Source organism: Silurus aristotelis (assembly GCF_946808225.1).
Source record: "Silurus aristotelis genome assembly, chromosome: 17".
Lineage (NCBI taxonomy): Eukaryota > Metazoa > Chordata > Actinopteri > Siluriformes > Siluridae > Silurus > Silurus aristotelis.
Window position 1 is genome coordinate 19,502,438 of NC_139590.1, and position 27,562 is coordinate 19,529,999.

The window sequence follows — 27,562 nt, forward strand, 5'->3', positions numbered from 1 at the left end:
CAGTATATATTACAATAATACTATATAAGGTGCAAATGTGAAGATAAACACAGAAATGGTACTATTGAAAGTGACCATAACAGTGCAAAAAAGGCAACCTAAGGATCAGTGTTGTAATTTGCTCGACATGTATGGTCACTGGTAGCTTGCACAATTTCTACTATTTGCACTGTATCATGGCCGACCCTGTGCTCTGAACCCAGCTTCCTAACAACACTGGGATATGCGACGAAAGAATTTGATATAATTATATATACTGTGCAATCTATCTATCTATCTATCTATCTATCTATCTATCTATCTATCTATCTATCTATCTATCTATCTATCTATCTATCTATCTATCTATCTATCTATCTATCTATCTATCTATCTATCTCGTCAAGTCAAGTCAAGTCAAGTTTATTTCTATAGCACTTTTCACAACAGACATTGTCTCAAAGCAGCTTTACAGAATTTAAGAGTTAACGTGAACGATGTGTCTTTATCCCTGATGAGCAGCCATGGTGACTGTGGCAAGGAAAAACTCCCTTAGATGTTATGAGGAAGAAACCTTGAGAGGAACCAGACTCAAAAGGGGAACCCATCCTCATTTGGGTGACATTAACATATAGTCTTTAAACAATACAGAACACTGGAGAGTAAAAACTAACATGAGCACTGGAGTGTAAGATTTTGAGTAGTGTCCTTTCAGTCTTATACATTCATTTGAGATTATGGAACCAGGCGCTACTGAGCAACTCATAAAATAGCTCAACATTTGACATCATCATAGATCCAACACCAGCTTCTCCATGCCAGAGCCTTTAAACACTCATGGGGGTCCAATGTCCAAACTCCAAATGGTGCTGGTACGTCTCTAGATGGTTCGGGATGTTTGCGGGGTCGGCATCTACTTCTTTAAAGGTCCACAATCTTCATGAGGTGGGACGTGAATGGGGCCTGTGCAAGCTCAGGATGCCTCGGGATGGGTATAGAAAGAGAAGCAGTGGAGAGGAATTAGCGTAGCTGCTGTTCATATTATTAACAAGCACAAGTTGATAATGTGCATATGATCAGATGTACTTGAGCACAAGGTTATCATATGTGATGTGTGTTATGTGTAGGACTCGCTAAAAAGATAAATTTTTAATCTGAATTTAAACTGGGAGAGTGTGTCTGAGCCAAGAACACTGTCAGAAAGACTATTCCAGAGTTTAGGAGCTAAATGTGAGAATGTTCTACCGCCTTCAGTGGACTTTGCTATTCTAGGAACTACTAAAAGTCCAGAGTTCTGAGATCTCAAGGAGCGTGACGGATTGTAGCGTGTTAGAAGACTGAACAGATAATTGGGAGCCAGACCATTTAGTGTTTTGAAAGTAAGTCGCAGTAATTTGTAGTCGATTCTGAACTTAACCGGTAGCCAGTGTAGGGATGAGGAGATTGGGGTTATATTGTCATATTTTCTCGACCTTGTGAAAATTCTGGCTGCTGCATTTTGAACGAACTGTAGCTTGTTTATTAATGATGCAGGACAAACACCTAGTAATGCATTACAATAGTCATGGATGCATGGACGAGCTTCTCTGCATCAAATATAGACAACATGTTTCTTAGCTTAGCAATATTTCTAAGGTGGAAGAAGGCTGTTTTTGTAATATGGTTGATATATTCAAAAGACAAGTTGCTGTCTAAAATAAAAATCTATCTATCTATCTATCTATCTATCTATCTATCTATCTATCTATCTATCTATCTATCTAGTCTAAAATAAAAATCTATCTATCTATCTATCTATCTATCTATCTATCTATCTATCTATCTATCTATCTATCTATCTATCTATCTATCTATCTATCTATCTATCTATCTATCTATCTATCTATCTATCTATCTATCTATCTATCTATCTATCTATCTATCTATCTATCTATCTATCTATCTATCTATCTATCTATGCGCACTCTTTTCAGGCATGTGCGCTGTCGCGCATGCGTGGTATGCCGCGCATGCGCATCGCAGCTGGGGAAAAGGAGAGGAGGGGGGAGGACGGTGCTCGGGTAGTGACAGACAGAAGCAACGCGAGTGAAGGAAATGGCGGCTGAGCCGGACGAACGATTCGCCTCCTAGATTCTGCAAAAGCGTTACGTTTATGTATAAATATATATTTCGCCTTATCACCTGCTTTCATTTGCTCTCTACTGCACTTTAAACACTTTTACGAGGTGAGTCGTGGGCTTTTGCATTTACACTTTCCGGGTTTATGTTTGTGTGTGCGGTTGCCGTGCAAAATGCGCACGAGCGTCCTCCTATATCAAAGCGGCTATTTATATTTATATACATGTATTTTTCCATAGCCGGCTTTTTCTAATTCTGTTCTGTTTTATAGTTATGTTGTTATAAAAACACATTGGGGCAAAAAATCCGCCTTCGCTCTAAATGTTTACTCGAGTTTTTTTGAAGCAACAACAGACCCATAAAATAAACCCGAAGCTTTTTTTTCCCTTTTTTTCCTCTCTTTAGCACGCGCAACATAAAAGCTGCCGTTTGGTTAGCATTAGCATCCCTCCCGCTTTACCTCCTATTCGATCACTTAATTTATAATAGTAATACTGATGTATTTAAATCTGGCCATGTTTATTTTATTTATTTTATTAAGCCAGTCTGAATTCCTAAACAGCCCTTTCCCTTTATTTCTTTAACGGATTTTTCTTCAGACCGTCTCAGGGGCTCGGATGTGTTCGACCTCTGCATTGGATTTTTGTTAAAAAATAAAAAAATATACGTTACAATATACGTACGATTATGATAAACTGGATTAATCTTTATATGATTTGAATATATGTGGTGTTGGTGTGAATGATGAGTTTGTCTGATTTATGCGGTTATATAATGGAGGGATTTAGTTAGCATTAGCTGGGTCGCGACGCCGCGTTTTGTTTGACCTATTGGTTGAACTTGGATTGAAAAAGATGTTTAATTTGGTGCTATTTCTTTTTAAAATGTTAAAATGGTGCACTGGATATTAAAAGTAAAAAAAAAACCCCTCAAGCGGGTGTGTTTAGGTCTGAGGTAAATATGCAGTGTTGGTGTCAGGAGGAAGAAAATCGAGCTGATTGGACATGGACGAGTATTCTGGTCTACAGCGTTTATTTTTATTTATTTTATTCGATAAATGGTATGTGGTGGAATTAAACATTGTAATGGGTGCAGGAGCGCTGTTGTGTTGCTAGCAGTGTGAAGTGCACTACACAGGGCGGAGTGAAACACTACGTAGGGCGCGAGGCGTCCGCCTGCCTGTTACCGAAAGGGCTTTTGGCTGCGCTCCAATAACATAATAATCCGAGCTCGTGCAGGGCTCTACAGCAGGCGCTGCGCACTCCGCGGTGGGGGGGGAGCGGTTTGGGACGCGGCGCGGTGGGGGGAGGTGTGCTGGAGTAATGGTACACAATTCACGGTTCGGTACTTACCTCGGTTTTTAAGTCACGATTCGGATCATTTTGCTGCGGTTAGGTTGCACTTAATTTGTCCCTGAGGGAACTCAGATTTTAACCATGTTCCACACGGACGAAACCAAACTAAAGCCCTGTACCGAAAATCGTGTATGTTTGTACATTAGCGGTGTAACGGTGCACGTATTCGTGCCGAAATTCTTCGGCCCTTTTTACGTGCGGAACATGGTTACTCTCCGAGTTTCCCTCAGGAACGTATTAAGTGTCGGACAGCAAGTTTGTCGCCACCTCACACTTGTAGCTTATTTATAATGTATGATCAATACAGTGCACGCTTCTGTTTGATCATTTTTATTAAGATAAGAGGAGGCAAAATTAAAACCTTCAACGCAACACACATTTATTCACGAAGTCCTTTCTTTACTCAGATATATATATATATATATATATATATATATATATATATATATATATATATATATATATATATATATATATATACACACAAAAAAATAAGCCCTAATTGCTTTTATACATTTACAAGAATACATTGTCTTCATGCTGTATGTTGAGTATGGACTTACTAATGAACATTAATTTGCATATATGTAAATGTATGTATTTGAGTTTTTACAGATAATTTTTTCTCGTGTAAAAATTGTTACCTTTAAAAAAAAAAAAGAAAAAATCTGTATACATTAAGGATGTAACGGTACACACAGTTAACAAAAAAAAATCTGAACTAATATGTTCTGCTACACCCTTGGAATTATATAATATAATATAATCGTATATATATATATATATATTTTCTCTCTCTCTCTTTAGCTGACATGGGTTGATAAGGTGTGTGGTTGCCACACTGTTCAAATTTATAAGGCATGATAACCGAGGCTAAAAATATCCCTGTTCCACAGTATTGGTCAATACACAGATCAGTGTGACAAATGAATGGAAATTATGAAATGCATAGTTATTTCTAAATATAGCACAAAACCACAAGATCTCGTCCTCTCGCAGTTCTTGGGATGAGATTTCCAGATGTGTTTGAAGGTGGTTCGTACCTGTTCACATTGTTTATCACATATACACTTAGTGTTTGGTGCCTTGTGTACGATGGAAAAACCAGCGTAAAAAATGCACCCTGACTGTCGTGTCCCAAAAGGAGGTTCTGTTGTAGTTTTGAAAAGTGCGGTGATTAACACAGATCATGGCAGAGTCACGACGGCAGAAACAAGAAATGGTCTGTTATGTACGAGATCAGTAAATATTATAACTTGGCTTGGGATTCAGGGGGACACCACTGTGTTTGGGGTGATTGCAGGGTAAATCGCATTCTCTGAGAGACTCAGAACTCAGAGTTCAATGTGAATGAACTCTGTAGTACTGTATATATGCACACATTGTAAGAGTTTGCGTCCTGGAACGTCTGACCGGAAAGTGTTACACCTTTCTTCTTGCGGGAGATAGACTCCTTTGAGAACGTGTTATTTCAGACACGATGTGTGTATCTACCGTTTTGTAGTAAATGTTGCCAAACCTTCAGTTACATGCCAAAACATGTCCACATTTATAATTGTGTAGAGTTTGTGGTTGTTGGGTTAATTTGGAAACACAAGGAACACTAAGGAAACACAAAAAATGTTAGTGTAGTGCTCACAACCCAAAATAAACATCATTGCTTTATTTATTTTAAATAAATAGTCTTTATTGATATCTGAAATGTCCCTTCTGGTAGCACAGTATGATGTTAGCTCTCTTCCCTTGGCATTGACCTATAGTAAATCATTTTTGTACTGTGTGCGCTGTTTACATGTCACATTAGCTGTTAAACACGCACACGCTGTTGTGTAGGCTTGCAACGAGGACAGGGGAAAAGTGACTGGCTATTAATGGCGCTTTTGGCCGACACCCAAGTGGCTCCCTGTCCGATTTGTAGTGCACTCCGAAGGGCGCTAAAGCCGTTATTTCACACCTTGTGCAGCCACCCCTGGGCGTTATTTGGGACTGCACGCTAGAACACAGATTTTTATCATTTGTTTAGATTTAAAAGCAATAAATAGTGTGTTTGACTTTGTTTTAATTATTTTACTGTCTTTTCTTTAGCGAATTGGATGCTGCTGTCACCAAAGACATTGACAGAAGAAACAGGTTAGTTTTCCACTAATTCATGTTTGCGTGCACATGCACGTTTCTTGTTTTTTTTTTTTTTTTCCCAATCCGTGCCTCCTATTCAAAGCTGCTTCAAGTTTTTGTTACACGATTTCAGAGTGCTGCAAAAGCTTTATTGTTTTGTGTGTGTGTGTGTAAGACAGGGAAAAGGTGTTTTTGTGTGCTCACTTCCCAGATCTCAATAATTTTCTCCTTTTCCGAAAGGGTCCTCCATCCCTGTGTTCGTACCAAAGCCAAAGTGTGGCTCTAAATAGACAAAAAACACACAGCAAATGGATGCGATCGAAATCTGCTTTTTTGTTGGAAATATGCAGCAATATTTGGCACTATGCCCAGACCGTTTGTAAGCTACTAAAGACTGTAAAACTTTGTCTCGTCTACTTAACGACATTGCGACGCTGAAGCCGTACCACTCGTTTCAACTTGATGGTAAAACTTTCGCTGCTGCGGTGACACCAGACACCGAGTTTACAGCCTTGTGCCCTTTGGTCAGTTCATTAGGGCTGTGTGTGGGTGTGAGTCGGGCAGGATCACCCATTGGGTTAGCGAAAGCTGCAGTGTGCTACCCTGTCCCGCGTTTTGGTACCTGGAAAAGTATTTGACGAGGTTTACTGTGATGTAGTTTAGTAACAAGTTATTTAGGTGGTGAAGTGAATTTGAACATGCAAAGTGGCGTGTGTGTGTGTGTGTGTGTGTTTTGGTAGGTAGTTATGTTGCCACATTGAAATGACGTAAAGGTCGTTAGGGGAAGCGTTCTGGTCATACCCCTGAGAAGTGTTGGGGAACGTTGCACAGAAAAGGTTCTTAAGATAGCAGGTCCTGCTAGTGCTGAAGTGTTTAATAAGAAGGTAGCTGTTGCTTATAGCTTTCTGCTCAGTTTCCATCCCCGTTCCTGATTTTTACAGGAACAATAATTAGTCCAAAACTACATTTTAATTATGAATAATGAATTCAAAAAAAGGAGAGTGGTGGCTCCAGCGGTTAAGGCGCTGGGTTGCCGATCGGAAGGTCGGGGGTTCGAGCCCCAGTATCGCCAAGCTGCCGTTCTTGGGCCCTTGAGCAAGGCCCTTAACCCTCTATGCTCCGGGGGTCCCTTACGAGGGAAATATCAAGGTCCGTGACGTTGGGCCGCCTTCCAGTGGGCTCACCACCTGCAGGAGGGACCGTAAGGGACGGTGCTGTGAGGATTGGGCAGCAGTCGAAGGCGGGGGCCTGCTTAGACTGCTGCCCCCGTGACCCGAATTACGGATAAGCGGGAGAAAATGAATGGATGAATGAGGATGAATTAAAAAAAAAACATTTTTTAAACGTAATAGTATGAAAATCAGACAGATTGTCTGTGGAAGTCACTGTGACGACACGGGAGCACGGCGGCGAGGAGTTTGAGCGAGCAGCAACCGTAAGAAAAGGGAGGCATGAAAACGAAAGTAAGAAGCAAAATGTGTTTTTTTTTTCCTTTGTGGTTTTTTTGTGTTAAAGTAAACATAATAGGGAGGTAAGTAAGAATAAAAGAAAACATAGGACTTGAAATCTGCTCCTTGGTCGCAACTAAGACTGTAACTCAGTTTTTCCACATAATAGTGTTCCTGTATTCTGGTTAAACGCTTCTTCCCATGCATGCCATTGATGAGTAAAGCACAGAGAATGTGCCTGACCTACACCTCGTTTTCACGATTTAGTGAAACCAGTTTCAGTGGAACAGTAATATCTAGGCTGGTTTTTAAGTGCCTTTGTGAGATTTGCCCACCCTCTCTAACTGCAAGCTTTCGTTTTAGACGTAATTTCAGACACTTGAAAAGGCCGGGTTTGAACACCTGTCCATTCCGCTGCCCAATTCCGACCCGATTACCTGAGCCGCATGTTAATGCCAGGTTTGAACAGTGCCTCTAAAGCCAGAACAGTACTGTGTTCTTTTTTTCTTTTTCCCCCAGTGCTTCTGGGTGTCTTCGAGCTGTCAGATGACCAGAAAGGGGTGTGGTGTTAAACAGAATATAATGACAGTTGAGACGAAATGTCTGCATGCTTTGATGAAGAATAGCATGATGATTTTCTTTTTGTGTGTGTTTGTGGTTGCCTTATCTGAGGAAGACGATTAAGGATGAGACTGTTTACGAGACAGAAGACTGAACCTTTTTTTCTTTATAGTGTGCATTATTCTTTTTTTAAAGTTGAATGTTTATTGCTCTTAGTCAAATTGTCCTATGTAATCATTTGATTAATGAACGAATAGATCAAGTACAGAGCCGTCATCTCTGCCATCCTGGTGCTTTGGACAAACAGATTATTTTTCGTTTTTCTTTCACAGTCGGCAGTCACAGTCCAAGTGCAGCTGATAAGATATCTAGTCACATGGCTGTTTTAGACCATTTCTATGGCTTGTATTTTAAGAATGTTGCACGGTAAAATACAAAACCGTCACACACGCCGTCGAGTGAAAAGCGGAAGAGACTCTGCTAAAAGAATTTTGCAGTCATGCCGAACACCTGATGCTTCCTCACTATAGGTTATAAACGTATTTAGGTCATCCCAAGGTTTAGATGCTAGTTAATGTTCCGTAACGTGTGTTAATGCGTGTTTGTGTCATTGTGAAATTTATCCTGTTTCAGCCTGCTTCAGGTTTTTTATAGGGTTACAGAATCATTCTGTGTGATACCACACTGTTCATGTTTGACACTTTTAAAGCTGCAGACACCACATTCTCACTTTGGCAGCCATCGTCATGTCACCAATCATCTCGAGCCTGATCTACAGGTTTCTTGTCATTTTTCTGTGGGCTGTTTCAGCACCTATTCAAACCCGAAGAATCGAGCAGTGGACCGCGGTCAGGTTTGATACACTGGTGTTGGGTCCAGGGCTCTGGTTTGATTGAATTGAATTGCTTTTTGGTATGGATTTGTCAGTGGGGGGTGTGTAGTAAACCAATTTTTTTTGTTCCTCAGTGATAAAACTCTCTTCTGTGCAGAAATAAATTCACTGCAAGGATCGTGTTTTGTAGTGTGTAGTATTACGTTTTGTTCCTCCACCTGAAAATGCTGTATCACCACCTCAAGTATATGGTTCAGCGTAATGTTAAATGTTTTTCAGTAAGTGTTTTCCAAAAGATTAAAAGGTAATAAATAATGGGGGAAGCACGTGTTTTACTGACAATACTTAAAAGCCCCCCACCCCCGCCCTGAACACGAGGCAGGGTATGTAGTGAAAATTGCAGGCATGAACCACATATGACCAAAAGTTTCACAAGACACCTGTAGTCTTCTCGGAGAAGGATGGGGTGAAACACCACCATGTCGGATTTGGATGAAAATAAAAGCGCCAAGCTGCACCTGTAAAAAATAGAGGTTTTCAAGACCCCATGTAAATAAAATCTGGTCTGGATAAGGCAAAGTTTTGCAAGAACAGATAGTTAAAAATGATAAAAAGGGGTTTGTATAAGCGTGAAGTGTATCATGCTGAACAAGTCTTATAAAATATTTATTCTTAGAATATTTTTTATGATTTTTTTTTTTTTCAGGGGGTGGGGTGGGGGGGGGGGGTTGGGTGCTTAAGTAATGACACAAAAATAAAACCAGGACACATGCCTTCGGAAGGGCGGCCTTCCTGCCGAGAGCCGTTGAGGATTTATATGGTGGCAACAGCTCTTGTTGCTTGCACAAAAACCAGGCAGGTCTCATGTAGTTTGCTAGTCAGGGAGCTCCATGTGGTTGATTTAGTAATGTCTGCCTTTATATTCTAGTGAAAGTGATATGTGGTTCTTCCCCAAACGTTGGAGGCATACAGGACGTCTCTGGATGTGGTAGCATGAAACCGTCACTTCAACTAGGTGACCCAAACCTGTTTCAGAGCTAGCTTAATGAAGATCTTTCACATGGTTGTGGAGCGCAAGGTCTCCTGCGATAGACCTCTGATTTCCACCTTATTGAACACCTTTGGGATGAACTGGAACACTGACAGAGCAAAATCCAATCTTCTGCAAAGATGTTCCACTAGATTATGGAGTGTGAAGATTTATTTGAACAGTAAATGTGTGGGGGCTAAATGTGGAGTGGGATGTTGGCAGTGTGTCCACAAACCTTTGCCTGTTTAGTGAATTTAAGTAGAATGTGTTAAATGAAAACAGTCCTCACCTCATCTTGTAATGTGTTATCTATTTGTCTGTGGTGGTGTATTTTACAACACTGATCCTGTAAGAAGATTCTCCGAAGTGTTTCCTTCGCGATCGTACCGCCCGTTTCTCAGCACTAAAAATAACGCAGCAGCGGGACCTTTTCGTGTTTTATATTTGTACGTGTGTAAGGAAAATAAAGGGGCAGACGCAGTCATGTCATGGCAGGGTGATCCTTCTGCAAATGAAGGGTAAGGAGGAGGAGTTTTGGGGTAAAAGGGGGTTCGAGGTTTTGGTGAAGTGTAATTATATGAAATTAAAGGATATAAACTTTATGTGCATCATGGAGAACAGCAACAAACGCACTTGAAGACTGCAGTGAAGTCGCTCCTATAAACATCATCGTTTAATTTTCTTAAATGAAATTCCTTAATGATTTGCTCGTAAAAACCTTTAAGGTTTTATCTCTTTGGCACCAAACAGGGAAGATAAGATGCGTCGCAGAAAGATGTTCTGTCCCAGGGTGATGTGGGTCGGGTCGGGTATTACACGGGCAAAGAATGTCCAGCGCATTTTACTTTTTTTGTTGTTCACGAAGCAAAGTTTTCTGCCCCGATTGATGTTACGATCTACGGAGCCTGTCGGCGATTCGCCGTTCGGCCCAACCATACATGGTAAAAGATGTCTTATAGCGGAACGGACAAACACGTTGCCTCTGCAGTGTTCTGTGTTCAGTGTCATATTATTTTGCACCAGAGGTTAATGGAAAGTCTGGTGATTCAGAGCTTTATCTCTTGACCTTGTCTCTGTTTGCTTTGTAGATTCAAGCAATACTGAGTAAACCATTTCTTTTTGCAAATTATACTTAATAAACTGAATTATGGTAGAGCAGTGCACAAACCATAATAAATAAACCGATGTGCGTCAAATTTACGAACAGCGTTATCTGTTCTGCGCCATACAAGAAAAGCAGCACGACTTTTCTTCCCATCATGGCTCCTGTTTAAATAGAAATCTCCCCTGTAGGGCCTCATGCGTGTTTTTGCTTTGAAGTTAAATAATGTAAAAAAAAAAAAAGACCTGCATGGTTAATTGATTAACAGATAAATGTTTGACATCAGTGCAATCTGAGGTCAGTCATATTTACAATCATATATACAATCATATTTTGTATTTCTGGTACAGAACAGTTTGTAATACACTGACACTGGGAGTTGATGATAAATGATCAGAGTCACGGGGATCGTTTTGGGGGCTGAGATGTAAATATAAATCTACAGTTTTTACAAATGATTTCTCTACAACCCTCACCACCCACAAGGTGAAATAAGAACATTACGACTGCTCTGAGATTTAAAATCGATCGGGTGAACAAAGTTGGTGTCCACCGTCAAGTAAACTAGCTGTCAGCGAAAGCAGTCAGGTTGCATCTGCTTCTGACGTCTCAAATGGTTGTAAAAAAGGCTTGTGGTGTTTCAAGAGGTCTACAGACAGGACCTGGTTGTAGTGTTGAGAGAGAAAACAACGACCCGTGCCCCAATGCTCGGTTAGAGTTTGTGGTGACTGAGAGCGGCGTGTTTTCGACAGGGTGACTAAATAAATTCCAACATGCAAAGCAACTCGCATTTCAAAAAATATTCTTCACGTAAGGTTCCCGTAAATGAATTGTGCTCCCTAGTGCTATTTTTTCTTTTAATCAGGTAGGAATTCTACAGTTTGAGGCAACGCCCTAAAATGTTGGACACTGAGCCTAAGCATGGCTTCTGCAAACAATGTGCATCTTTGAAATTAGATTCTAGAATAAATTTTGAAGTAAACATCACACTTCTCATGTTCTGACTTTTCTCTATAATCCAGTGTTTTTTTTTATTTTTGATGCCTCATCCTTTGTTTTTCAATACTGGTGAAGGCATTGGTATATCTCGGTAGCATGATATCTCAAATTTGAATGTTTGAAAGTTTGTTATATGGAGTTTCACTATAACCAGCAGATTATAAACTAGTTTGATTTTGGAATTGATCCAGACGAGCTTGATGTTACGAGGGCTAAAGTTGTTCTTCATGCACTTCCTTTCTTGTTGCTGAAATAGAAACCCAAGCCTTAATTGCACTAGATACGAATTGTCACGAAGCACAGGCCAATTAAATTCTTCAGAAATAATAAATAAATAAAAGATTTGGTGTTTCATATCAATGCAATATATTTGGCTCATGTTTTTACGGAGGTTTTTCCCCCGTACACCTATCGGCTCTGCCAGCAGGGGTCGGAATCTCTTTGTACATTTTGTACTTTTGTAATTTACACAGCCAAACTAAAATACGAAGTGAAATCGCAGCACTCGAGCCCTAAAATGCAGAGATTTAAATGGCTTCTCAGGATTGATTGTTACTTTGAGGATTTGTAGTTTCTGCAGCATGTCCACGTGTTTGGTGGCACTCAAACGTCACCTTAATGCCACTTCTTAAATAGCATTAACAGTAGCAGACGTTTTAATCAGAACACCGAATGGGCCCGAATTGGTCATGCTTGTTGTTTTTCTTTTGCAACGTAGTGCCAGAACAAACGGAGTCCAATTCCTGCCAGCCCGATTCTGCCGATCTCAAACAGCGCCACCTCTGTCGGATCCTGCGCCATCAGCGATGCCAACTGGCCCAGAAACCTCCAGCGCCCGCCACATCTCAGCCGTAAGCAACTGCTGATAGTCTAGCGCCGTGCCGCGGCCCTTGCCGCCATCCTGGGAACTCAAGTGCAGCTCACGTCCATTCACCAAGGAAACGCCGAGGGGCCTGAAGTACACTGCACCAAAGCTCACCTCTCAGGTATCAGCTTTGATCGCTTCTCACGCTCACGATTATCACTTATTTTTTTAGCTGTCATATGTAACGGATTCATGCCAGCTTTCACACTTGATAGTTATATTCGGCTTATGCTTTCATCATTGAGGGTATAATGGTGCTTGTATGCGTCTCTCACTCCAGCGCGAGACAAACGGTTCGGTTGATCCGAAATGGTTGTCTTAATTACTTATGATTTTCTCTCGCCTTGCGTGTCTTTTTATATATTTTATTACATTTAATAATTCATTATGTGCTCAACACCATTCTCTGTGTGGCCCTGTATAAATTCACCTTTATTATTATGGTATTAAATATTGGTAATTTTGTTGTTTCTCAGGCATGGCTCCCATTCGGGACTCGGTCAGCCACTCTCCTAACCAAACAGGTGACCACTTTTTTTTTTTTTTTTTTCTTTTTCCCCCCTACATTCTCTTGTTTATGTTGGTTTCTTATTGTGGTGTTCTTTTGTTGTGGGTGGGTATGTAGCTGTGCTGTTTGATGTTCGATGTACATGTTTTTAAACATCAGCACAGTGTAACGTCCAAGTGAGCATTAGAATGTCACTATATAATCTGTAAATAATTTGCCCTGGATTTCAGTATCATGCACGATGTAAAAGCCCAGTGCTTTATTCCCCTGTACTTTATTTCAAATAGTATACGTTTTCAGAAGAGACATAAAATTTTTGACCTTTTTGTTTGGTGTCATTTAAAACACCTTTGCTTTTGCAGCTAAAACAAACAGTGTTCAGACCGAACGTGTGTAAGATTCGCTCTCTCTAAGGGGAAAAAAGTGTCACCTTACTGAAGGAGAAAGGAGAGTTGAAACTCTGACCTGTTTGTTACATAAAGTATAATTAAAAAATAAAAGTGCTAGATGTAATGTCACATTCTGGTGTATTTTTAGTTTGTATCTTTTTCTAAATGTCTACTGTTTTTTTTATTTTTATTTTGCTGTGTCCGTTGCTAGCCCACTCAATGAGAACAACCAAAGACTTGGCAAGTGCAGCTCTTCTGTGAGATTTGGCAGCCATTTCTGGAATAGCAAGCACAGACTAGCATGAATAGCTTCGCAGGAAAAACAGGGAGGAATGCTTAACATTCCACATTTCGGCTCGAACTTGCGTGTTCATGAATGTTGTCACCTTTGTCATAGGTTTTTAATTTTTTCAATTAATTTTTTTAAATATATATCCATACACCATTAAAACACGATTTGTCCTGTGGCTGTGCTTTATTTTGACTCTGACTGTCTGATCCTCTGTCAAGCTGCAGCATCATGCTGCTTTAACAAAATGGTGGGTGCTGTGCTTCTCATTCAGCCAAGCTGGATCCAGACGCTTCCTGTAGCGCATAACGTCTGCCAGTTTAGTACGTACGGTGAAGTAGTACAGTGCCTGGGTCACTGAACATCTCTGACTCAACTTGGGTGAATTTTCTCCATTGTGTAAATTTGCACGTATGTTAGGAGACTTGCTGAGAGGGACGAAAGAGAGAGATCTAAATAATGAGATGATTTTCAGTGGCTAATTTGGGAGAAAATTAACAAAGTAATTTTCTAGCAGCTTTTTTGGAATAATACAGAACAATACTATTATTAATACCAATTATTTTATTTTAGGTGAGGGTGTTCTGAGGGTTGGATTTTTGGGAGCACATTGAGGTAGTGTTGTAACTGTTTTAACTGAATTCTTGTGTTTGCAGGTTTGGATCATGCCGGTCTGGATCCTCAGTATGAAAATTCACCCTGGAGCTCTGGCTCACCTTGCAGTGATTCAAACAGTAACTGGGGCAAAGTGATTGTAGACAGCTGTGATAAGGGGGCCTGGCCTTCCATCGCTGGCAGCGACCCAGAGCTGGCCTCAGAATGTATGGATGCTGACTCTGTTTCCAGTTCCGGGTCAGAGAAAAACCTATGTATGATGGTGCCTGGCATCGCTGGTGGCGACAGCAATGGCAATAGGCAAGGCAGCAAACAAGGTTCTCATTTACTGGTTGCAAATGGCAGCAATAATGTGGCTAATAGGAGTGTTAACGGTCCTTGGGGCTCAGTGCTAAGCACATTTCAAGGTTCTGGAGAGAGCTCCAGTGACAAGCTGGCAGATGGTGGTCATGTAAAATTGAATGCATGGGCTACCCAAGGTCCTGCAAGCAATGGAGGTGTAAATCCAAGCACTTTGAACCCAAATGCCAACCATGGTGCCTGGCCCGTTCTGCAGAATGCTGGCCCCAACTCCCATGGGCCTTTGGGCAACGGAAGTGGGGGCACCAACACTCAACGAAGCACCGTAGGTCAAGTGCCCAACATGCAGAGTGTTAACTCTAAGATGTCCTGGGGAAGCCTGCAGGAAAAGGTGGTCGAATCTGAAGTAAATGGTACAAGCAATGTTCTAAGTGGGCAGCCTCAAAACCTTAACACTGAATTTAACGGACCAAATAACACTACTAACCCTATGACCTCTAGTTTACCAAACTCTACAGGTTCACTTCAGATGAATGAACGATCCTGGCCTGTGAGCACAGGGGGCTCCCCTCAGCTCCAAACTCCTGTCTCGAATGGCACTTCCATTTCTCAGCATGGCAACAGTGATGGGATGAGCAGTGGGTCCTACGGTACGGCATGGGGTGCTCCGCCCAGCACTACTTATTCTGGAGACAAACGTTCTGTCCCAAAAGTCCAAGCTGTGGGCGACACTGTGAACTCAACTCTAATGCAGTCCGGAGCTAATGGACCTTCTGCGAGCGCTTCTTCTTTCAAAAATAATAACGGGATGGCCAGTTGCGGAGGAGGCTGGGACTCTCAGTCCAACGCCTCTCAAAATCTAGCTTGGGGAGCAGGTAACAGCATGGGTGCTGCAGGAGCCTCTTGTCCCTGGGGTAGCACCTCCTCCTCCTCGTCGTCCTCCTCAACGTCTTCAAACACTGGCACTAAAGTCTCAAGCGGGGAGTGGGGCGCCTTGCCCAGCAACAATCAGCATTCCAGTGATGGCACAAGTGGGAGCAGGAAGGGAACAAATGGGTGGAAGTCCTTGGAAGATGATGCTCTTGGTATTGGAAGCGGTGGTCAGTCATCCCAAGGCAGCACATGGAACAAATCCACAGGCAGCGAAGGAAGCGCCGAAAGCTCGGGAACTTGCAGTGAGAAGGACGGACAGCATAGTGCCAACCGTAGAAGGGGCAACCAGCAAAACTTGATACAAGCAGCTCTCTCTAGAACCGACATGGACCCGAGGGTGCTATCCAACCAAGGATGGGGACAGACTCCAGTTCGGCAAAACACTGCCTGGGATGTATCCAGCTCGGAGAAGAAGGCTGGAAATGGGTCACAAGGATGGGGTACTGCTTCCCCTCGGACGTCAAGCTCCCAGAGCGGATGGGGAGACGCACCCAGCACCAACACTAATAACGCTGGTGCATCTGGTTGGGGCGAGCAGAAGCCCACCTCTGGCTGGGGGGAGACTAAAGCGCAAAACGGCTGGGAAGACTCCTCAGCTGCAATGAATAAAGGTAATTCATCTTGGGGTAGCTGCAAGGATGACAAATCTTCCTGGAACAATGGACAAAAGACAAAACAGGGTTGGGGTGCTTCTTCTGGAGATGGATGGGGAGCGGAAGGGTCACGGGGGAACCACTGGGGGGAGCCGACAAAGACTGTATCTTGGGATAGCGATAACGATCGCTCCGCTTCAGGGTGGAAAGAGACGGGGCGTTGTAACACAAACAACACCACCTGGGGAGGAAGCGGAAGTGCTAACACTCCTGATGAAGGTGGTCAATCAGCTGGATGGGGCGATTCCGTGAAGACTAACAATCAGAACCAAGGCTGGGGGGAGCCAGTCAAACAAAGTCACTCCAACCCAGCCTGGGGTGAAGCTACAAAATCCAACAACCAGTCAGAGTGGGGAAAAGGCCAGGATGCCAATGTGGGAACCTTCAGGGCAGGAAATGGCTCTCAAACTGGAGCGAAAAACAAGCCGACTGGATGGCTGGGAGGTCCCATACCTGCTGCTCTTAAAGAAGAGGAGCCTACAGGATGGGAAGAGCCGTCTCCTGAATACGTCCGGCGACGGATGGAGATCGATGACGGCACCTCCGCGTGGGGAGATCCGAGCAAGTACAACTATGGCAATGTGAACATGTGGAACAAGAATAACTCCGCAGAGCAGGACATTCCGCAGCAGCAACCGCCTCCACCAGCCCCAAGCTCCATGGGGCAAAAAGAGAAGAGCTGCAGTTCAGGTATGGTGCCCTTTTCTTCTCTCCCCCCCACCCCTCTCAATCCCCTCTACCGTGTGCTCTGGCAGTGACTCACAGTCTGTATTTATTTATTGCTCTGCAGTCATGCCCTTAGGAATTCTCTGCACACTGTCCTCCTGCCTACTTGCACTTTCCGTCCTTTCCCTCCCCCTTCATTCTTTTTCAGTAATTGCTTGCTAGCAAAGCCATAATGTCATGTTTAGGTCCTTGTTTTGCTCATGCCTACTTATTGTAATCAAACCGTACAAAATTGTAGTACACGTGCGTAGGAAGAGACCACACAGAACTACTGATTCAGTGAAATTGCAGGAGCTTTCTTCTGTTTTATGAGATGGTATGAGGACTCTGTTTCTCACTGTTTTAAAGAGGCTGTGCATTAGATTTTGACTAAGGAGAGAGTGAGAGAGTGAGAGTGAGAGAGAGAGAGAGTGAGAGTGAGAGAGTGAGAGAGTGAGAGAGAGAGAGAGAGAGAGAGAGAGAGAGAGAGAGAGAGAGAGAGAGAGAGAGAGAGAGAGAGAGAGAGAGAGTGAGTATATGAATGCTGTGTTAAACATGTCAAAAGGAGCCAGATGTTTTTAGTCATGCTTTCATAGTTGTCCAGCTGTGACATTTCTGAAAAGTCGGTAGGGAAGCATTTGTTGTTTAGTTTGGCATTTGGAATAAATGAGGAGCAATGTCTGTGTATACAGCGAGTCAGACTAACATATTTCTCTCTGAAGCTGATTTTAAGGAGCGAAATTTTAACCACTGACGAGTATTGGATAAGGAGAGACCATAGCACCGGGTTTTAGCTGTAATAAATTAGTATTAAAACAATGTTTTTCTTTGCTTGTGCTCTATTTTCAGTGGATAAATTAAGTAAGGGCAGCCTGCTGAGCGAGACAGGTATACCTTTTTTAAATCTGTGTTTTTATTCTTTATCCCATTACATCTCATGTCAAATGAGCAAACTTCAGCTGCCCTATCAAGCGGAGGGGCGTGCATGTGCGTGCAATGCAGATTTGTACTGCAGCCGCAACTTCTGCTTCGAAAGGTCAACACGATTCTTCTCTTGGATGAGCTTAGCTATACTTGGTGAGAAGCAGGCTAAAGTTACAGTCATATGCTAGCAACATGAGAGCGGGGCACACTGAACCGAGCTATTTCCGTTTGAGGAATGCAGGACATGCGCTGAACGGTGAAAGTGCAGAAACCCCACGGTGGTCAGATGCAAACTGATCCAATCAGCAGTGTTGAGTAAACATGGCTTACATAAGTGTGTTTATATTGGGAGTGGGGGGGTGATATGTAGGTTGGCGCTGGAGGGCAGTGTTGTACACGAAACTGCTTCATTCATCAAAACATACGGAGTTGTCTATTATTCTCGGATGTAATATTCCGATTACTTGGAGATGTGCATGTAAACAACGACAAATCAGAGTTGATGCTTATTAACCTCTTAGTAGAGATGCGATCACATGACCCTTCTATTTACGCTGCATCCCATTTCAGAATACACCCTAATGACCGCCATTGCAGCGGCAGTGATAATGCATCATAAAAGCGTTGCGATTATCCTTTCAACGCCACAACTTGCATGTTTTGCACATACTGTAGCCAAAATATGATGTAAAAGGGAATTTCTCCCAGAAATGCACTTTTAAATGTGCTGCATCAGACAGAGTTCAGCCCTTTTCAGATTTTTTTTTTCTTCATGGTTAGATTCATCCCTGATGTAAATTTTCATAGTTCACTAGATAGTTTACTATACTCAAGAACCAGGGGTCGAGAATTCATGACGTATCGCATGTATGCGTGCAGGATGGGGAGAGCCATACAACGGGGCTCCAAAGGGCGAGTCCTCATCGTGGGCGGAGCCTTCAGTGGATACTGGCACATCTTCATGGGGAAAGCCGATGGATTCTGGGTCGAGCTGGGAGAATCCGGGAAGAGAGAACGCAGGAAATGGGTGGAGCTCCCAATCACAGCACAAATCCGGTAAGGCTGAGAATAAAACTTTGATTTCGAGTTATTTGATTTTTACAAACCTTTATTATGCAAGTCATGATCCTTTACTAAGTGTGCCGTATACGATTTTTATGAAAGACATAAAGGCAAAGAACCCAGTGGTTTCTATTAGAATTATGTAATATGGACCTAGTTGTGAATTATCTCGCATATACCATGGTAACTTGTTATTACTAGTGGATGTGGATAGGTATTTTATATACGAGCCATTAGATCGAACTCGAGAACTACCTGTGCATTTTCCAGCCAATCAGAATTAATTATTCAAACAGAGCATGGCGTAAATAGTTATTTTTTAAGTATTCTTTGATTTCGTTGGATTGCCACTAAATTCAGATTTGCACCCGGAATGTTTCTCACCCCATCATCGTTCTGTTCCCTCTGCCATGCTCCAGGACCGAAGCCTGTGCAGAGCAGCTGGGATGGTGAAATGGCTCCTTCTAACTGGGAGGAGGAGGAGGAGGTGGAGATCGGCATGTGGAACAACAACACGCAACAGGAAGTGAATCAGTCGGGAAACTGGTCCTACCCGAAGAAAGTCCCTCCTAAGGTAGCCACTTAGGAGTGTGTCCCAGACACGAGGGTTTATTAGCTTGTGGTGTACATGGAGAAAATATCGTTGTAACTATGTTGAATATTGTTTATCTCCATTTCATCTCCATTCATCTCCATTTTTTTACCTTCATAAAAGTGACCCAGCCAATCTATATATGTGTATATATTAGTTTCTTTAAAGTTTATTTATTTTCATATTTGGTTTTCCTTAATAGATGAAAGGCCCTGGAAAACCTGATGATCCATGGATGAACCAGATGATGAAGCAGTTCAACAGCATGAATTTCACTGTAAGCATGGGCGCTTTTTTTTTTTTTTTTTCTTCTTTCCTCTTCAAAAGAAAAACTCCTAAAGCCATTTTCACAGACCGTACCCTGAACATTCGAGCAGTGCTGGCTGCTTTTCTGCTTCACACGTGCAGTTTGTTTTGTCCAGCGCGTTCAGACACAATGGACGCCGGAAAGTGACGTCTAACATGAGGAATGAAGACAATGTTTTGAACAATCGTGTCGAGTGTCACTGATGTGTTAGCAGTGGTGCTGGCTAATTTGGTGTTTTGCTTGTATACAAAGAAGTTCCCAGGTTTCATAAGGGCTTTTGTTTTACTGAGAATTTCAAAAGAATTTGAAACGTTATAATTTAAGGCTTTTTACCATTTTGAACAAAGAAGAAAGAAAAAAAACTTGATCTAAAGGTAGAAATTCATTTCTTCATTGTTTGTGTTTCTAGAGGGATTCAGAAGATTCTTTGAAGAGCAATAAGATGGACATGACTGCAGGTATGTGTATGTGTGCAGGTATTTAATTTTTATTAAAAATTGTTTTTTAATATTTAAAAAAAAAAAGTGGAGGTTTGCCCCATTTACTATTAGAAGGCACAGTCGTCCCCCGTCCCCCTATTGGGACGGAAGGCACAGTATCCTTTTAACAGTAGCCACCTCGTTAAAGCAGTTGATTCTTTTTTCTACAGGAATGATGGATAAGAGGATGGATGTGGATAAACACAGTGTTAACATGCAATCAGCCTCACGCCACTCAATTCACAAAGATCCACCGCCTATCGATCGCAATTCGTACATGGAGAAGGTCAGTAAGCTTTTAATGTCAAAACAGCTGTTGTTTTTTTTTTTTTTTTTCTTTCCCCATCTGCTTCTCCTGCAAGCTTAGTGTCCTTTGTAGCACCCTCTGCTGTAGGAGGTCATGATTTGCACTTAAAAACTTGTATTTGCACTTAATCATCTGTTGAGAATTTCGAATAATGATTACATATTGCAACATTTTATACATATTACTTAAAAAAATTTGAAGGGGAATGGGGGGGGGGGGGGGTTATTAGTAGGAAAAAAATTGAGAATGTGTTGGTTAAAATTGATTATTCATTTTTTTTTTTTTTAAGTCATTAAAAAACATTTTTTATAATTAACTGCTATATATCAGCACTCCAGCTTTGCACTAACTCTTTCCTCTCCGCTTTCTCTCCTGTTTTACTGCTTTTCCTCTCTTGCATTTTTCCCTCCCCTTTTCTTCTGTGCTTGCCCTCAGCTCTCGCTGCCCTACGATAACACTGTAGTGGAAGAGCAACAAAATGCGCAAAGCTTTCCCCCTCCTAACCCTGCTTCAGGCAGGCAGGTGAGTGGTCGCCTGCTCTCAGGCCGAAGCGTAGGAGTTCTGACTGTCGGCTGGTGCGAGAGAGAGTTCACTGCTTTTTAAAGATGTTTTCATTTGGTGTGTTAAGGTGGTTTTGTGCGTGTGTTTTTTTGCAGAATGTTAACATGTACGGTGGTGGAAACTCAGCAGCACAAGGCCGAAACACCCAGCAGCCTCCAGCACAACCTCTGAACTCGACTCAGTCCAATTTACGCAACCAAGTGCCTCCTCCACTGCTCCCCTCTCAGGTAACTACATCAACGTCTACAACTTTAATCCTTGTGTTTCTAAATAGTGTTGCACTTTTTTTTACATCATTAGATTACAGATAGAGACTAAACTAAACTTTCATGGATTGGGTAAGAGGATTATTAACAATAGCTTGTTCTCTGTATTTGCTTTTCTTTTGCCCCTTTCAAGGTCCCGCCATCATTGTTGAAATATCCACCCAACAATGCAGGTCTGAATACTATTTTTGGTCCACAGCAGATGGCTATGCTCAATCAGCTTTCCCAGCTCAACCAGCTCTCTCAGCTCAATCAAATAAATCAGCTGCAGGTAAAACCAACCACCTTGTGTAAAGACAGATGTCTGGATATTTTGTTTTTGACTGTTAAAGCTTAATAAATAGAAATTACATTGCTGAGTAACTTGTCACATAAGCGGTGCGCTGGAGAAGCCGTTAGAAACAGAACGTACAGTGCGGTTAAGATTTTTGCGTTAATATACCTCTGTAGTTTTTGCTTCAGTGCTCTCACCACCTCTTTTCTACATGTTGTAGCGTCTCCTTATTCAGCAGAAAGCTCAGAATCAGAGAGTCATGACTGGCAACAGCCGCCAAACCCAAGAACAGCAGGTGAGCAACTGTTATTCCACACTAGCTATCATAGTTACAAACTGCCTCAGATTTCTCCCTCAGCTCCTGTGCATTGTAGCTTTATAGTAGCCAAGTAACATGACTGTTTTCCGTATACCACTTCAAACATTTAAAGACTAGTTTCCCCATTCAAGGGAGACTGAAAATTATAAAAAAAAAAAAAAAAAAGGGTTTATTGGACATAAGATATTCGTCCCACAGTGGGGAAATTTCTGTTTGAATGTGCAAAAAACATAAGTGTATAGACAACACATTAATATAAAACAATGTATAAATACATACAATACACAAATAAACATAGTGAGTGCACTGGGATTCTTACTTGTTACAACTTTTTTTTTTATTATTTATTTATTTTTTCTGTAAACCAAAGCACAACACTGCGTGTAGAGCAAATGTTGTTTTTGAAATGTTTAAACTGCGCCATTATTGCATATATGTAGTGTTTTATATCCTTTTGTTCTTCAATTTTTATGATAAATTCATACAAAAACAAGAAAAAACAGCCATGGCAGATTTTGCTGAGTACAGTGGAACCTCGGAGCTCGCGGCCTCAGCGCTCGCGACCTCGCATGCTCACGACTTTCATTCCGACCGGCGACTCTCATTCAGATCGGCTCGTGAGCAACCGCGAGCTGCTCAAAACGCTAGTTTTAACATTTCTAATCAAGTTTTATCTCATTAAAATTGTCTAATAATTTAGTGTTATGGAGTGAAATAGTGTTATTTACTCATTTAAATCGATTTCGTATAGTGTTCTTTGGGTTTTTACTGGGTTGGAAGGGGCGTATCAAAAGGTCGCGAAAATTCGGAACTCGCGACCCGTCTTGGTCCCTAACCCTCGCGAGCTCAGAGGTTCCACTGTATTTTAAACTTGTTTGTTTCAGAAAAGCATTGTTCATTTCTCCCCCCCCACACAGGTCCGTGGTTTTCCTGCAGGTGCCATGGTCCCCCCTCCACGTCATGTCGATCCTCCCATGCTGAAGCAACCGTCCCCTCCCCAGCCTGCATCACTGCACCAGCCCAAACCCTACATGGACAACTTCATCAGCCTGAACACAACCGACCTGCACAAAGAACAACACACACTCAACTCTTACTCCAACTTCCCTTTAGGTGGGTGACCCTGAGCACACCAGCAGCCTGTTCTCTTCTTCCCTGTGTTTCTGTGATCTTAAGTACATTCCACACACCACACAAGCCCTGAGCATCTCGTTGTCTGTCCCCTGCACAGGCATGGCCGCAAACTTGAATGTAAACAATCCTGATATTGGTAGTGTTGGGTTCAAAGAGCCACAGTCCCGTCTCAAGAAGTGGACCGCCATGGATGTTTCCATGAACTCGCCACTCGATCAAAACCCCAGCAAACCTGGTGAGTCAGATTTTTTTTTTTTTCTTCTTCATTCCCCATGTTGCATATGACTGAGCTGGCCTACATTGTCCTTTCCCCCACAGGTTTGACACTGACAAACAAAAGACAGAATTACTGTATGTGCAGATGTCCAATAAAATAATTTGTTTTGATGTTGTATTCTACAGGTGCTATGTCCTCTCTGAGGATTGAAGACCCACCCTTTGGTCCGTATGACTTTATAAACTCCAGTAATTCTCCCATCAGCCCCCCTGGCTCGGTAGGGGATGGCTGGCCCGCTCGTGCCAAATCGCCTCATTCATCCTCTGTCAACTGGCCACCAGGTTTGGATGCTTTCTTATTTATTTTTTCTTAAGAGAAATAAAGAGAATCTAAAGTTTTATCTGTCCATGCAATTTATATACAGTTACTTCAGAATTAGTATTTACGGCTACTAGCCGAGTCATGGGTACACTGTGGTTGGATAAACGCAAAGGTTTTTCGAAAAGTCCATAGCCATAACAAATCCACTGAAAATGTGTATTTCAGAGTTTCGTCCCGGTGAGCCATGGAAAGGTTACCCGAACATCGACCCTGAGACTGACCCGTTTGTCACTCCCGGCAGTGTGATTAACAACCTCTCTATTAACACAGTGCGGGATGTTGATCACCTCAGGGACAGGAACAATGGTGAGCTCAAATATTACAAAAAAAAGAAAACATTGGGAAAAGCTGAACGCTGGACTAAGTTTAAGACATTTGCTGAATTGTAATTATTTTGCTTTTACCCTTGTTTTTTTTGTGGGGGTGGGGGGGGGACTTGTTTATGGTAGTTGATCCACATCCACAGTGCTTTAACATGTTTTTTGTTTTTTTATGTTTAACAGGGCCATCCTCATCTCTAAACACCACGCTGCCTTCCAACAGTGCCTGGACATCCATTCGTGCCTCCAACCACAGTAGTTCTCTCAGCAGCACAGCACAAAGCACTTCAGGTACGCCATTCATGTTTCTCTGCGTGGTTGTATTTATCATTCAGCTGCCACGGTATTGTGGCGATGGGCGCTAGTGAAAAATAATCACAAACGAATGGTTGGTTTGGGTGTAGAAAAAACCCCTACCTTAGTTACATATGAACATTTGTCCACCTTTGAGTTTAATAAAGTTGCTTATTGTCCTGATTCTATAGCAAGGTGCTGGTTTAATACCAAGATTCTAGGTGTCACTAGTGTTTATCAGATTGAATATATTTTTATTTGCTGATTCTCTTGGATTAAATGACTGGTGGTATTGCTCCACCTAGTGGCCCCTTCTCTGCTCAGCTTGTAGGTGTCAAAGTGGCTGCGGCAACACGTTTTCTGCTAGCCACGATGTGCGTTTGCTTTATATAACATTGTAATCTTTGCTATTCAAACTGAAACAGTTTTAAATTAGGGCTCGGTTGAGGCCAGTTGCTAACAACGTATGTGTGCGTGTGTTTTTGATGTCGAACGAAAATTTAATTTTTTGTTCTTAAAAGGGTCTCAAGTCCTAAATTTTGACATGATGAAACCTGCAGAAACCCTGATTTAGATAGTCATGATTGTTCCTTTTTTGTCTTTTTGTTTCCTCATGCAGCCAGAAACAATGACTCTAAATGGTCTCCTGGTTCAGTGTCTAACTCTTCTTTAGCTCACGAGTTGTGGAAGGTTCCTCTGTCATCTAAAGGTGTCTCTGCTCCGTCCCGTCCCCCGCCCGGCCTCACCGGCCAGAAACAGCCCTCCTCATGGGGCAATGGCGCACTGAGACTCGGTCCCTGGGGCAATTCTGAACCCAGATACACTCCAGGTCAGTAAAACATGCACTTGATGCTCGGTGGTGGAAGTGTAGATAAAGCATACATCAATACTGAGATGGGTTTTTCAAATGATTTGAATATTCACATAAAAACACACACAATTCTTATAATTTCATTGACAGGTTCTGGCTGGGGTGAAAGCAGCTCAGGGAGAACCAACTGGCTCGTTCTGAAAAATCTCACACCTCAGGTAGGTCTTCCTCTTGCTTCCTAAATATAATGATTTCATTTGTGGCCTACATCAATGTCAGCTCTGCTGTTATAGAAAATTAATTGTCCAGCAGCCCTGGGGAATACAGAGTTCCCACTTTGGAACAGTATGAAAAAAGTATGGAATTTAAGTGAGTGCCAGGTTTGGATTAGTATGGAAGAAAAGAACACTGAGAATTCCAAAAGTATGTTTTTATACTATAGCCCTATTGTTTTATTTTCTTTCTTCCAAAAACCTAAAATTGAGTTTGTGAAAACGTCATAAAGGCTACTCTAATCCAGATATTTGTCTAAGACGCTCAGTGTCCACACTCCCACATCCTTCCCGTACCGCACACGAGCAAAACGGCACGGCGATGACAAAAAATGGTCATTGTTTCCCCGAAAGCCTCTGTTTCACTGCTAAGCTAAACGGGCGGAAGGCCAAAACGGAGGGGGGAAAAAATATGCGTTTTCAAACAAAAACAACTTATTGTGGACCTGGCAGAAGTGTGTGTGTGTGTGTGTGTGTGTGTTAAAGGACTTTAGTTCTGTTTTGTGGTTTCTTGGTGAAATGCACATGAACAATCCTTTTGTTGCTGTAGGATTGTAGGTTTACAGTTTAAAAACGAAATTTATAGAATACCATTGCAGTGTTTTCTAATCGCAGGCTTAATAAAATGCTGTGCATATGCATCAGCTACAGTCGCTCCAACCTTGCAGTAATTATCTGTTAATGTAATAGCAAAAAGGTCCCCTGGTGGTCTAGTGGTTAGGATGCGGCGCGGGTTCGATCCCCGGTCAGGGAACCAACCCCAGCCACTCTTAGTGCCGGTCCCAAGCCCGGATAAATGGGGGGGTCCAGGAAGGGCATCCAGCGTAAAAACCTGTGCCAAATCAAACATGCGGATGATCCGCTGTGGCGCCCCCTAATGGGAGAAGCCGAAATAAAGTTTTTAATGTAATAGCAAACATCAGAGATTCTGACTAATATAATCTGTTGGAACCCTGTGATGCTGCTATGGGTTTTTGTTTCACGTGGTCAGCCCCTCCCACACTGTTCCGCAATAACCTTGAAAGCGCTACACACATAATCAGCACTGACTTGACCTGTGTGTGTGTGAATTTGTTGTGAATTGTGTGCACATGTTGCAGATTGACGGCTCCACCCTGCGTACACTGTGCATGCAGCACGGTCCACTCATCACATTCCACCTGAACCTGCCACACGGGAATGCTCTCGTCTGCTACAGCTCAAAGGAGGAGGCCGCAAAAGCTCAGAAATCACTGCACATGTCAGTACAGTCTTGTTCTCGTTCTCATTTACTCCCCTTGACCGCTGCTCAGGCTGATACTTGATGTGCTCCTCTTTTTCTTTCAGGTGTGTGTTGGGGAACACTACTATCCTGGCTGACTTTGCAAGCGAGGAGGAGATAAACCGTTTTTTTGCACAAGGCCAGTCGATGTGCGTGTCTGCGGGCTGGCAGGCGCTCGCGTCCCCTCAGAGCCGACTCGCGTCGGACGCCTTCTCCAGCGGCAGCGGTGGGGGTGAGCTGCACTCGTCCTCCTCGCTGTGGGGGGCGCCGAGCTACTCCAGCAGCCTGTGGGGATCCAGCACCTGCCCCGAGGGGAGCAATCGGCTAAGCAGCCCCTCCACCATTTCCTCTTTCTTGCCGGTGGATCACATGACAGGAAGCGGCGACTCAATGTAATGCATCGAAATACAACACAAAAAAAAAAAAAAACCCTGTGACCTCAGCGTGACATAGCTCATTCGAATCATGACTATATAGATTCTTTATGGAGAAAAAAACAAATATAAAGGCACTAGTTTCTTCACTTACAATCGTAATAATATTAATCATAATAAGGCGGGGTCAACCTGTGGAAGTAAGTTACGACCTTTTTGTTGGGGTGGGTCGAGGGGGGGGGGGGGTTTCCTTTCTCTGCACATATGTCCACTTTGTTTTAGCCCAAAAACAAAAACATATCAGTGTGAATACTTGAATCATGCAGGCCAATAAGATAATGTGAAAGGATGCGTTTTAAACCTTCCAGGTCGTGCTCTTCATGCAGACATACAGGAAAAACTAAATCTTTCAGCTTATTCATGTTTATCTGAATTCCAGTTCTTTTAAAAACAATTTTTAAGTGTTTGTTTGCTGACAATGTTTGAGCTTTTTTTTGTTTCCTTGTTGTTGGTTTTTTTGTTTTGTCGTTTTTTTTTTTAAAACTTTGCACTGAATGTGGTTTTTCTCAGTATATAACTCTGCAATATCGAGGGAGCCGACAGTTCCAGTG

At 42.3% G+C, this 27,562-nt stretch overlaps 1 protein-coding gene across 5 annotated transcripts; it reads left to right on the forward strand.

The window, feature by feature from the left end:
• Positions 1 to 1,953: 1,953 nt before the first annotated feature.
• Positions 1,954 to 27,078, forward strand: LOC310739649 (trinucleotide repeat-containing gene 6A protein-like). 5 transcript variants are annotated; one of them, XM_083565748.1, is made up of 23 exons: positions 2,003 to 2,204; positions 5,538 to 5,582; positions 12,258 to 12,525; positions 12,881 to 12,928; positions 14,247 to 16,781; positions 18,600 to 18,776; positions 19,202 to 19,356; positions 19,577 to 19,651; positions 20,091 to 20,139; positions 20,331 to 20,446; positions 20,903 to 20,989; positions 21,124 to 21,255; positions 21,428 to 21,565; positions 21,789 to 21,863; positions 22,805 to 23,000; positions 23,119 to 23,256; positions 23,424 to 23,579; positions 23,785 to 23,925; positions 24,123 to 24,230; positions 24,853 to 25,062; positions 25,195 to 25,262; positions 26,417 to 26,556; positions 26,643 to 27,078. In XM_083565748.1, exons 4-23 carry the CDS (start codon positions 12,883 to 12,885, stop codon positions 26,971 to 26,973), a joined length of 5,073 nt encoding a protein of 1,690 aa, XP_083421874.1. In that variant the 5' UTR covers positions 2,003 to 2,204; positions 5,538 to 5,582; positions 12,258 to 12,525; positions 12,881 to 12,882; the 3' UTR covers positions 26,974 to 27,078. The 5 variants fall into 5 exon arrangements, 4 of the variants coding, with proteins under 4 accessions (XP_083421876.1, XP_083421874.1, XP_083421875.1 ...); XM_083565750.1 differs by lacking the exon at positions 20,903 to 20,989 and having other exon boundaries at positions 1,954 to 2,204; XR_014537448.1 differs by lacking the exon at positions 20,903 to 20,989 and having other exon boundaries at positions 1,995 to 2,204; positions 25,195 to 25,983; positions 26,215 to 26,556.
• The last annotated feature ends 484 nt before the right edge of the window (positions 27,079 to 27,562 follow it).

Coding starts and splice junctions, on each gene's coding strand:
- LOC310739649 (XM_083565748.1), top strand. CDS start 12,883: ATGGCTCCCATTCGGGACTCGGTCAGCCACTCTCCTAACCAAACAG. Junction 23,001..23,118: donor TTACTCCAACTTCCCTTTAG/GTGGGTGACCCT, acceptor TCCCCTGCACAG/GCATGGCCGCAAACTTGAAT. Junction 23,257..23,423: donor TCAAAACCCCAGCAAACCTG/GTGAGTCAGATT, acceptor TGTATTCTACAG/GTGCTATGTCCTCTCTGAGG.